General features: G+C 36.4%; 1 protein-coding gene across 1 annotated transcript; it reads left to right on the top strand.

The window, feature by feature from the left end:
* Positions 1–5,772: 5,772 nt before the first annotated feature.
* LOC143542062 (VAN3-binding protein-like) lies at positions 5,773–10,297 on the top strand. Its single transcript, XM_077034734.1, has 7 exons — positions 5,773–5,904; positions 5,986–6,084; positions 7,484–7,901; positions 8,549–8,770; positions 8,860–8,909; positions 9,745–9,802; positions 9,932–10,297. The coding sequence occupies exons 1-7, from the start codon at positions 5,773–5,775 to the stop codon at positions 10,129–10,131; spliced, it is 1,179 nt and encodes a 392-aa protein (XP_076890849.1). The 3' UTR covers positions 10,132–10,297.
* Positions 10,298–12,624: the final 2,327 nt, after the last annotated feature.

The raw sequence follows: 12,624 nt of genomic DNA, 5'->3' as shown, positions 1-12,624 counted from the left end.
TCAAGACATTCGCTTCCGTTGTGCATAACGAATGGAAGACATTCGTCTAAACATTTAACGAATGGAATGATTTTAATTGTATTATCCGTTAAGAATTTAACGAATGACTCTATTATTCGTTATACATTTTAACGAATGAGAAGAGTTAAGGTTTATTCGTTAAAGTTTTAACGAATGTGAATCCTATTCGTTTAAAATCTTGACGAATCAGGTTCATTAATTAAAGAATGAGGCCATTCGTTAGTTCAAAATTGAACGAATGACCTCGAAAAATGTGAAATTATTGGGGTTTATAATCCCAAGGGCAGACGAATGACCTTTTATTCGCCTGTTACTATTTCATCATCACCTTAAACAGAGCTCTTGCAAAATTTTTTCCTGATCCTTTGCCTGCTTATTTGCTTAATTGATTGGCATTTTCTTGTTCAACAGGTAAAGGCGATCATAATCATATGATACTCATGGAATTTCATCGGTGAATTTTGGGTTAACTGATTAAATTTGTCAATTGAATAAACCAAACAGTTACCTCATTTCAAAACTCATATGTTGATCGAAAGTATAACTGATGATCTTTGGTTATCGTATTAAACCGATTTTCGAACATGGTTGTTCAGATTAACTGTGAAATGTGATAGGAAATTAAGGGTTTCATCGATGACATTCGTCGTCTTCGACTGTAAAGTTGTCAAATTAATTATAATTGACTTCTAATTATTCAAATTGATTTATCAAGTCCGATTCGTTATTAGTTTAACGAATGATGACCAGATTCGTTAATATGTTAACGATTGACCATAGGATTCGTTAAAAGTAACGAATAGGTATTCGTTAAGATAGAGAATGGTTGGTTAAGCTTATAACGAACAAGATTAACGAATTAGATTTGATTCGTTAAAATAATAAGATTAGATTCGTTATTTTAATGAATGTCTTAATGTATGTTTGATTTGTTATTTGTAACGAATGACAAACTTTAATGTTTAACGAATGTCTCATTCGTTTAAACTATTATAACGAATGAGATATACATTTGTTAATCAGAATATAATATTTTACTAATATTTAGTCTTGATTAAACAGAAATGGCTGACGAGAACATTCAGAATCCTGTTCCCGAGCTAAATCCAAATAATCTAGCACAGCCTCAAGCTCAAGCCGAACCTGAACAAGTTCCAGTGATGTTATCTTGGAATAAGAGTCACAATATATGTGCTTATTTGGAGCCGAACTTTGAAGACACACCGATATTTGGAGGCATGATCAGTTTCTTGACACGCTCCAGGATATACAAGGCCATCTCTACTCGTACTGTTGTCTATCAGAGTATTATTCGAGCATTTTGGAAGACCGCTCGATACAACGAGGCCAAAAATCAGATAGAGGCAGTGATTCAAGATAAGTGAGTTGTGATTGATATTGGTGTGATTCGAGATTCATTGGGATTTTGTGATACGATTGACGATAGGTGTGAGTTTGACAAAGGATTGATGGGTTGTTTGGACGAGTAAAGTATAATGGAGATTTGGGTAGATCTTTGTACAATAAAGCAAACTTGTGTGAGCAAGGGATTATCATAATACCGAGTACCTACTTCACGTGTGGATACATTGTCTTGGTGGACGTAAGGGTGGATTCGATGAATACCGAGTGATGCTACAATCAGCTTTTGTTGCTTTAGTATTGAATAAACCATTCAATTTCTCTGAATTGGTTTATTATCATCTGAAGGAAAATATCACGAGCCGTCATAAGTTTCTCATGTATCCCATATTTCTACAGATGATGATCAATGACTTGCAACCTAATTTATTAACGAATCAAGATGACGTGATGAAGCTTGAACACATGAATGAAGAAACTGAGACGTTTGAGACCTTATCATGGTCAAAGTCTTCAAGAGAGACCGAAGTTTAAGCGATTGATCGGTCATCTTGCGAACGTTGATTATCAAGAGCCACCTAATGATCGTTGGGCTCATGATGATTCCGATTCTGAGCGTGAAGGTGGTGATGGTGGAAATGGTGGAAATGATGGTGGTGGTGGTGGTCCAGGACCACAGGCTGGGTTAACTTATGAACAGAAGAGAAAGCGTAAAGGTAAGGAACTGATGGAAGATAAGGGGGAGAAGCCTAAAAAGCAAAGGGTTAGAAGAGGATCTGGTATTGAGATACCTAGTCAACCATTTGAGAGGTCTACTCCTGTTGTATCTGCTCCGGTATCTATTCTAGTTGTTGTTTCTACTTCACCTACAGTTCAGGATATTCTGAGATCTCCAGTTCCAGATTTTACTCGATCTCCTACTCCTATGCAAATGCTTATTTCTTTAGTGCCTCCATATATGACTTTGACTACTACTGCAAGACTTGACCTTATTTTGGAGATGTATTGCAGACAGTGTTGGCTCGTATGCCTACACCACAGCCAACTACTCCAGTAACTCTAGTTACACCTACATAGTTGCCAAGACCTGAGCATTCATTTATGACATTCACTCGTCCTCAGGGTCCCTTACAACTAGTTCATCCAAATTTCTTTGGTATGACTCCTCAAACTCAGTGGTTCCATATGATGAATCTGTTGCATCTTCAACAGTCACAAATGCAAGCTGACAGAGCTGCCCATGAGCTAGCACAACGGAATTTGTTACGACAAATTCAGTTTGCTCAACGTGAAAACAGGGAACTTAGAGCCCTTGTTGCTGCTCAGGGGGAGAGATTGGATAAATAAGATGAGATCATCCTTCAGCTCACTTGTAAAGATGATGAGTTGAAGAAGTTAAAGAATGATGAGGACGATCAGGATGGAACGGGGGGTGTAGATCAGCAACCAGGCGGTAGTTCTGGACCGTCGGCAGGTAATAAGGCTGATACGAGTGCTGGTGGTGGTTCTGAGGGTAGTAATTTGCAGATAGTGCCATACAAGGATTACACGAGAGCCAAACTGATTGACGTTATTCCAGCTAACATGATTTTTTTTTGTGGGTATGGACAGGGTTGTGTACAGTATGGTGAACGCAGATGAGATCAAAGAAGGCAAGTTTGTAGATCATTCATTGACTAAAGAGCAGATAGCCATGCTTCTGGATCTAAACAAAGAGGAGGTTGAAGAATTGGGTAAAAGTGTGGATGTGGATGTGGAGATTGAGGAAAGTACTAATACAGGCATTCCACGTGGGAATGTGCCTGAATTTGATGAAGTAGAAGTTGAGGATGTTACTGCTGAGGAGTATCCTGAGTTTTACACCGATAACAACAACAACGACTCAAGTATTCCATTTTTCACTACAAAACATTTCGATGCAGCCAAAAACGTCGCTTACGTGAAGAAATTGAGAAGTGGAACAAAGCTGCTGAAACAGTCACCTATCGTCTAAAGAAAGAAAACAGAAGCGTGCTTTGGATGGTATGTTTGAGCATGACATGAAGAAAATGAACAAGATGATCGAGGCCTTTTGATATCATGAAAAAAGAGGAAGTAAAATTGGCCCAGTCTCGAGCATCGGCATACCAGATGAAGAAGTACAAGCCTGTCAAAGATGTTAAAGGTGATTTGGTATCATGGCAGTTTGATTCTGAGCTTAAGCTATATATCATAAAGTGAGAACACGGTATTTATTATTTCAAACGCCCACACGATATACTATCTATGCCAAGGTGGGATGTTAGAACACTAGCCAACAGACCATTTGTGCATCGTGGGATAGATCAGTGGGCTGAGTGGTTCTACGCTCATTTATTGCATGAAACCCGTTATGGTTTCAAATTCTTCAAGCCATAGGTACCAGCTCACAAGTATATAGATGAGATTGATCCGCACACTGGTTGGAGGTAGATGATCCTACAGGTGAAGCCGCCTAAGACAATGAAGAGGGCTCCGATGAAGACATTCCCTCAGAGTCTGTTTACGTCGTTCAATTACTGGTATTATGATAATAAAACGAGTGAGGCGGTTACTGTATTTGGTTCCGGGTCAAACACGAAGAATATTCTTGTGATTGATCCGATGTGGCTGGTTAACTTATCTGAGTCTGACAATGATGCCTTGTTTACAAGTCATATCAGATTCGCTAACATAAGTGACTACGAACTTGCTATGCAATTTCAGAAGGTGGTTCGTGTCTGTTATGGATACAAGATTCATAGCCGGGTGGACTGGAAGACGAAGATGTTCCAGCATTGAAGAAGATAAAGAGCTCGAGACGAGGGGGAGTTTGTTGATACATGTTTTGTACGTCTCGGTCTTTATTAGGTTATTAATGTAATATCTTATATTGTAGGGGCTTTAATGTAATATTGGCCATTCGCTCTATTATAAGTTACATTCGTTACCCCGTAACGAATGTAACACATTCGTATTAAATGTAAGCTCATTCGTTAACCTTGATTAACGAATGAGATAACGAATGAGGGTGATTCGTTAGGGTTAAATGTATAACGAATGAATAACACATTCGTATGGTTTAGAGTAACGAATGACACATTCGTTAAGTGTTAACTTAACGAATGTGGTCATGCCCTATAAATACTCTGTAAGATATTCATTAATGTAACAGTTCTTATCATTTTCCTCTAAGCCTCGTTACTCTGTCAGAATTCACTCTCAACACACACACACTACACACAGTTAAAGTAATCAAAGCTTAACCGTATACATACACAACGAACTCATTGATGTCATCACAAGATCTAGATCCGAATAGGCACAATCAAATACTAACCCTGAACTTTAAACCAATCTACGCTACTACACTTAAACTTTAATAAAGTCACTCTTCTGTCGATAACCCTTAATAATGATAATGCGGTGGCAGTTAGAAGGAGCTTAGAGATCAAGCTATTGATTATAGAAGTACAAGTTGAGCGTAGTTGAATGTGCTTCAAGGCCTCCAAGTAGAAGATTATTTGGTTTGTTGACTTTGACCCACTTTGGAGCCAAACCAATTAGGAGGACATAGAGTTTTAGGGTTGGTTAACTTACTATTTAAGGTATCAACGGCTAACCCTAATTACGTTTTACCTATATATTAATCTCATTCCGTATCTGTAATCATTATCACTAAATAAAATACAAACCATAGTTATCGCTCGTGGATGTAGGTTATCCAAACCTAACAATGTTAAACCAGTCTCTTGTATTAATTTTTTGTTTAGTGTCCTCACAAACTTTAATAAAGTCAAATTTTATTTTTGGTTTAGTTTATGTTGTTCCCTTTTTATATTTAACGTTAAAGTTTTTTTTGTTTTGTTCTTCGTTTGCTCTAACGAGAACAACGAAATCGACCGACTTCTGATTTGCTAACATTGAAACCATTCGATTCCCACTGATTTGCTTAGTTTCATCTACGTTTCGAACTTACAACAACACATGAAGTGAAAAAAGAACTAGTTTATATAATTACTAAAAAAATAAATAAATAAACAATAACATTTGTACCGACCTCAAAAGAATAGATTTATGGCGACTATTCTTGAAAAGCAATGATGAAAAATATGAAAAAACCAATAAAAAAGAAAAGGAAGTTGCCTCATCAAGCATATAATGGAAACCAATGTCCTGTGGCAACACGCGTGGAGTACAAACACAAGATCAGTGTAGTTGTAGTTAAAAAAAAAGCACCGTCGTACGTGTGAAGAGACAAAAGCTTACACTAAACCACCGTCACCCCACCCCACCCCACCCCACCCCACCACCACCCTCTTATTTCTTCATCATTACCCCATTCCTTTATTCCCTTCCACCCATTACTACTTCCCAACACAACATACATTAATGGACTCCTCTACATTTTTCCGGCCACCGGAGACTCCCTCCGACCCCATGGAGTTCATGGAGGATAACCCTTTTGCGTTTGCGACTTCCGAGACTTCGCAGTTGATGATGGAACGGATATTGCCACTCTCTGTAAGTTTCTTTATTTAACTCCAAAACTGCTTTTCGTTAAAAGTGTTTATTGAAACGGAAATATGTGATTTGATTTGACAGCAAGAGGTGTCACCGCGGACCTCCGGTAGACTCTCGCATAGTAGTGGCCCACTTACTGACAGCCCGCCGGTTTCGCCCTCGGAAATTGATGATTTAAAGGTATGCTTTTCCGGCTATTATGTTATTATTATTTTTCAAAAAAAATGTACAGTTGTATGAGCTTTTTCAATCCATCAATGTTAAATCAGTAATTTTTAGTCAGTTTAAAAATCATTCGAGCCGTATGATTTGGCGCGTATATGATATTATTTATCTTATCATTAATAAGATCGTCAAATCAGTCATTTTTTTTTGTCAATCATAAAATAATATCCTGTCGTATGGCATTTTTCACGCTATCATACGACCCGTATGACTATAAAACGAGCCGTTTGACTACTTTTTGTTATATGGTTTATGGTCGGTATGACCAGTATGACACGCCGCTAGTGTCCGCCTATCCAGATATTATAAGTGGTTACATTAGTAATTTTTAAAAAATTATACAAGCCATGTGATTAGGTTTTCACACGACTTCTACGACCTTTTTCTACATGATCACATCAGCAATTTCTTTGTTAAATTAAAACATAAAGGTTGTATGATTTGGCCCTCATACGACTCGTATGATCTTTTCCACCATATCATACGGTACTTATGACTATCAAAACAAGCCGTTTGACAACTTTTTGTCCTATCCCGTATGACCAATATGACTCTGGTGTCTGGATATCGTTGGTGATGTTTGTGTACCATGTTCTTACAAGAACAAAAAATGGACTGTTGAACATAATGATTGTATGGTGGTTTTTCCGGTGAGGATGCTGACATAGTTACACTTAAGCAAGTTAATGTCTGGTACATGTTCTTGTTTTACAGAACAAAGCCCCCAGAATCAAACCATGTTTGCAGCTTTCTCTTCTACCATCAAAATAATATAATAATCACTAAATGCCAAAATAAAAGTAGAAGAAAGAATTTGAATCTAAACCTAGTGATGATTTGTTGGATATAGGTCTAGATATTTTGTTTTGTACTTTTGTTTGTAATCTAGTTCTAAAAAAGGTAAACATGATCATTAATCTTAAAGCAAGATCTTCATTAGATTCTTGTTGGGTTATATTCTAAGTAGGTGTTTTACTGGATACAAAATAAGTAACTACATTATTCTAAAAGTGTGACACAATATCAATAATAGGTATTATTGTAGTTATATTATTGGTGCTGATAGTTAAGTTGATCTGATCCTAACTAATGGCTCATAACGAACAAGGGTCCAACATTAGTGCCATCAAAAAATGGGCACATTTATTAGGTAGGTATGTTTCTATTCCATGTCTAATTTTGTAAATTGTAATTAATATAGTGTACCCATAACACCTAATAGGCTAATATAGTCTTTGACCTATAATACAACATGTAGCCGTCGCTTCCTACCCGTTTGACTCGTTTTTTAACACGCGCTTAAACAATTATTCTTTAAAAAGGTAAAATTGAAATACGTGTTTACGTTATGCAGTACTGTCGTTTAAAGAATCCAGTGAGCAACCAGTACCGGGGTGGAACAGTTAGCGGCGCCTCCACGGGTAATGGCGGGAAAACCGTCGGGAGGTGGTTGAAGAATAGGCGAGAGAAGAAGAAAGAGGAGACTAGAGTTCATAATGCTCAGTTACATGCAACAGTTTCGGTTGCGGGTGTGGCGGCTGTTGTTGCCGCCATAGCTGCTGCCACTGCTGCCTCGGGGCATAGGAAGGATGAGGAGATGATGAAAACTGATTTGGCGGTAGCATCTGCTGCCACGCTGGTGGCGGCACAGTGTGTGGAAGCTGCAGAAGCGATGGGTGCTGAACGGGAACATCTTGCCTCGGTTGTTAGCTCTGCGGTTAACGTCCGGTCGCCTGGTGATATCATGACATTAACCGCGGCCGCCGCCACCGGTATTTATATTTTTTCATTTTACTTTATTCCTTTTTGAATATAATAATTTGAACAAGAGTGTAAGATAAACAAGCTGAGCATGAGCTCAACTAAGTTGAGCTCGGCTCCTTTAACGTTAAGAGGGCTCGAGTTGTGAGTAGTTGTTCAAATTCAAGCTCGGCTCAACTTGTTTATTAATTATTGAATGCTTAAATAATATGAATTATTATTTATTAAATATTTTACTCATAATAACTATTATGAAAATATATTTATAAATATATCAAATAGAAGATATGAGATAGGCTTGGCTCATTTAACTTTATAATTCTCGGCTTGTGATTAGTTTTTCAAACTCGATATCAGCCCTGCTTGTTTATTGTTTGTTATTTAAATAGTTGTAATTATTTATTAATTATTCTTAATAACATAACAATTATTATGGAAATATGTTTTTGATATATCAAATAGGAAGTATATAAATAATAGGCTAGCGAACAATAAGTGAAGCTTGGGCTCAAGCTCGTTAATAAAATGAGCTCCAATCGAGGCTTGAGCTCATTTAAGCTTGGCTCAGTTCAAGCTTTTAACGAGCCAATATCTATAAACTTGACTCGGAATTTTAACACAAGAATATGTAACTTATTCATATTTAAATATATTATAGCGCTCCGGGGTGTGGCGACATTAAAAGCGCGGGTGGTGAAGGACACGTGCAATATTCCAACTGTACCGCGCAATGACAAGGGGAGTGTTCATAGCAATGGCACGGCCAGCAGCTCAACCGGTAGTTATAGTGACGAGTATGTACCCGAAGAAAACTTCTTGGGAATATGTAGCCGGGAACTGCTAGCCCGAGGTTGCGTTCTTCTAAAACGCACCCGTAAAGGTTCGCGCTCAACGATCAGTTTCAATATTTTCAAATGCATTTATTTAGAGTGATGCAAAGTTTTATATAGTTTTTGTATATTGTTGTAGGTGATCTTCATTGGAAAATAGTTTCTGTTTATATCAACAAATTGGATCAGGTTAGTTTGTTTAAGCTCTAATTAAAATTATTAAAATTAAATATAAACACTACTTTATCCTTGAAAATTGACAAATAAATATGACATCAGCAATTTCTTATTTCTTTTAAACAAAGTCAACTTTATTGTCTTGTTGGGAACTTTGTTTGCTGTGTACTTTTGTGTGTTCATATTTTCAAGAAAATTTAATACACTGAAAAAAGTTAGTGGTAGATGTTTATCAGTTTATGCTTTTAACTATTTATAAGAGGGGAAGTAGGGTGTATGTCTTCCAACCCACATGGTAACACCACCCCACCACGTGTGGGTAAGGTGTATGGCACTATGGCTTCATTATGTGGCAAAGGTTTGCCACACAAAATTGATTAATTGTTGACCATTGAAGAATTAAATTGAATTAGTAAAGTTTTAGGGTACTTATGGGTAGGTGTTGTCAGTAACTTTGTGGTTTGTGGGTAATTAAGGGTAGAAATGAGATGGCAGTACATAATTGGCTAGCGCATGAGTAAAACCCATGAGTGCCCATTCCCCTCTAATATGAGACCAATAAACCAATTTTGTTTTTTTTTTTTCATTGATTTTTTCAGGAAAAGGATTAGAGCTTAGAAACAATTATGTTGATTTAGTTATTCAACCAAAAGTTTAAATTTATTTTGTTATCATATTTAAAAAACTAAAAAATACTGAAAAGAAAAAAAAAAGTGCTTAAATTCTTGTCCAACAAAAACTGTAATGTTGTTTACAAACATAATATTATTATTATGTGGTCCTTTTAACTCTAGTAAAGTTAAATACAAACACTTAAAAACAGTCTGTTTTTGTGTATATGGATCAGGTGATCCTGAAAATGAAGAGCAGACATGTTGCTGGGACCATTACAAAAAAGAAGAAGAGTAAGTACCCTGCCCCACCAATAGCCAATACTGTGGTGGGTCTTTTTGGGGATTTGTTAAAGCAATAAAGAATAAAGTTAAAAAAATAAATTCTCATTCTTTTGACAATAACTTTCTCTTTTTCCACAGATATTGTGTTGGAGGTTTTAAAAGATATGTCACCGTGGCCGGGGCGGCCAATGGCGGAAGAGCGCCGCTACTTTGGGCTGAAGACGGTGGCTCGTGGGGTGGTTGAGTTTGAGTGTAAAAACGAAAGGGAGTATGATATTTGGACTCAAGGTGTGTGTAGGTTGCTTGCGGTTGCTGCCGAAAGAAACAATGGGATTTGAAGGTAGCCAAAATAATAATACAAAGTAGATTTTGTCGGTTTGGAATAGTTTAATATGTTGTGTAAATCTTTTGTTTAGTATAACAATCTAATTAGTGTGGTTTAATCTTGAACGGTTTATTTTGGTATTGGTTTATGTAAATCTATAATATGATCGAATTACTGATTGGGTGGGTATATGTGATGTTTTTAGTTATGTTTCTTTTTATGATTAAATGCTTCATGATTGTCACATATGAATCTTTGTCATATTATAAATGCTATCATTAGACCATTTTCAATGAAGGGGATGATTGATGTCTCTCGTCCACATTACACAGTTGACCTCATTTGTCATCTTCAAGGCATTGGAGATAGTTTTATGAATTATGATACAAATGATTAATTGTATATTTAACTTATCGCAGGAGGTCAAGAGTGTAATCCTTCTAAAATGTTGCATTTAACCGTTAAAAGAAGGATTTTTAATTAAGTGAAACTTCATGCTGTGAACATTTGAAAATGTTAATGAAAGCCATGTGATGTGATGAAAAGAGAAAAGGAAGTGGACAGTCAAAAAGGAAAAGGAAGTAAAGAGGGATCGGGTCTTTGTTGATTTATGTGCCTTGTGCTATTGGATTTACTGGTTTTGCTTTTTGTAATCTATGCCAACTTTAAATTCTTATTTATTCTTCTTGGATGTTTTTATGTATCTTCCTTACTAATTAGTTGTGTTGTATCTTAAACAGAGATGCGGCTATTCTTTGCACGATCAGAACCTGACTCAAAATAATATAGGTTTGGGTCGGCTGACATAACCTATTTTTTTAAACAGGTCAATCCGAACATTAACCATTAAAAAAATGGATTAACCTGTTAACCCGTTTAAAACTTTAGTGGAATTAACATTTTGATTTTAGAGATAAGAAGTGTTTTTAAAAACTTAAATTTTATACTTTTGATATATCTATTAACTCTTAAAAGTAAAACTAAATTTCTTTATAAACTATTTTTATCTACTCTTTATTTCCAACATTTTTATTTTATTAATTATAAATGTATATTCTCTTATTATTTTCATTTGTTTGTTCTCATCTAGAGCTAAATAAGTAAAACCAAGTTTGTTAATTGGAAATAAAAGATAAATACACAAAACCAATTAGATCTTATCACTAATAACCAAATGTAGTATTTGGTATGCATGATTGACAAAGGGAATGGAATGATTCATTGTGTGGTAATGAAAAAAGTGGTGTTTGGTTGCTCAATGGAATGGAATCATCCATTACAATGGAATCTCATTCCATCAAAGATTCAAAGTCATTCCTTCCTACCCCCTTCTTTTTTTTCCATTCAATTCCTATTTCACCATACTTTCTCAACAACACCACCCGACAACAACCACCACCACTTGACTGCAACCGTCGCCACCATCATCGCCGCCGTCGCCACCTTACCACCAATGCTATCAACACCATCGTCGCCGTAACCACCACAACCATTTCACCGCTGCCCCCTAACCACCACCGCCACCATCACTTTCGTTGCCTTACCACCACCACCGTCGTCACCATCCTATCATCGCCATCACCACCTGACCCCAATGCTACCATCGCCACCCCCACCACCACCATCGCCACTACAACCACCGCTCATGCCGCCTGACCACCATCACCTTCGCCATTGCAATTTTTTTTTATTTTGGTAAAAAAAGATTATTTTGAAATATGAATATTTTTATTATTTCTATTTCATTCATACATTTTTCTTGGATACCAAACAACATAAAGAAATAATTCATTTCATTTACATAGATTAACCAAACAAGACAAAGGAATAGCATAGCTCCATTTCATTTCATTGTCCCCACTTCTCTCATTCAATTTCCCCTACCATTCGATTACCCCCAACCAACCAAGCATACCCACAATGTTTTATATGATTAGAGATTAGAGTAATTAATTATTTAAGTTGTTACTAACTCACTAAGTGTTACTCATATTTGTAAATGAACATAAAACGGGTTTACCCGAAACAAAACTCGAACACGACACGAATTTAAATGGGTCGACAAGACACAATTAAGTATATGGGTTGGGTACGGAATGAACCCGAAACCAATCAATCTATCAACCCACCAACCTAACAACTCTTATTTTGCATATTTTTTGAAGTTAAATTTTTATTATTATAAAATCTAACTTTTTTATTACTATCAGAATTTGAAAACTATTTTAATTATAAAAAATTGTAACTCTTTTAAAAGTTAACTCGATTTCTATTAGAAGGGAAATAAAGACTTGGTCTAGAGACTACAATTCTAGCTATCCAATGTTGTTTACGATCGCGGGCGTATGGGTCCCTTTTTCCGTTGGGTTACCCTGGATAGCCGGACTTTATTCGTTAGTTGTTCAAAAAAAGAGTTGATTCCACAAATGATCCTTATGATTTGGCAAAATAACATCTTTGGGGTTAACTTTGAAAATCATCGTTTTTGGTATATATGGTTTCCAGT

This window comes from Bidens hawaiensis, unplaced genomic scaffold (assembly GCF_021521415.1).
Source record: "Bidens hawaiensis isolate Kalapana, Puna unplaced genomic scaffold, B.hawaiensis_p1.1 tig00012745_1, whole genome shotgun sequence".
Taxonomy (NCBI): domain Eukaryota; kingdom Viridiplantae; phylum Streptophyta; class Magnoliopsida; order Asterales; family Asteraceae; genus Bidens; species Bidens hawaiensis.
Note: the sequence above shows the minus strand (reverse complement) of the source record. Positions and strands in the feature narration are given on the sequence as shown.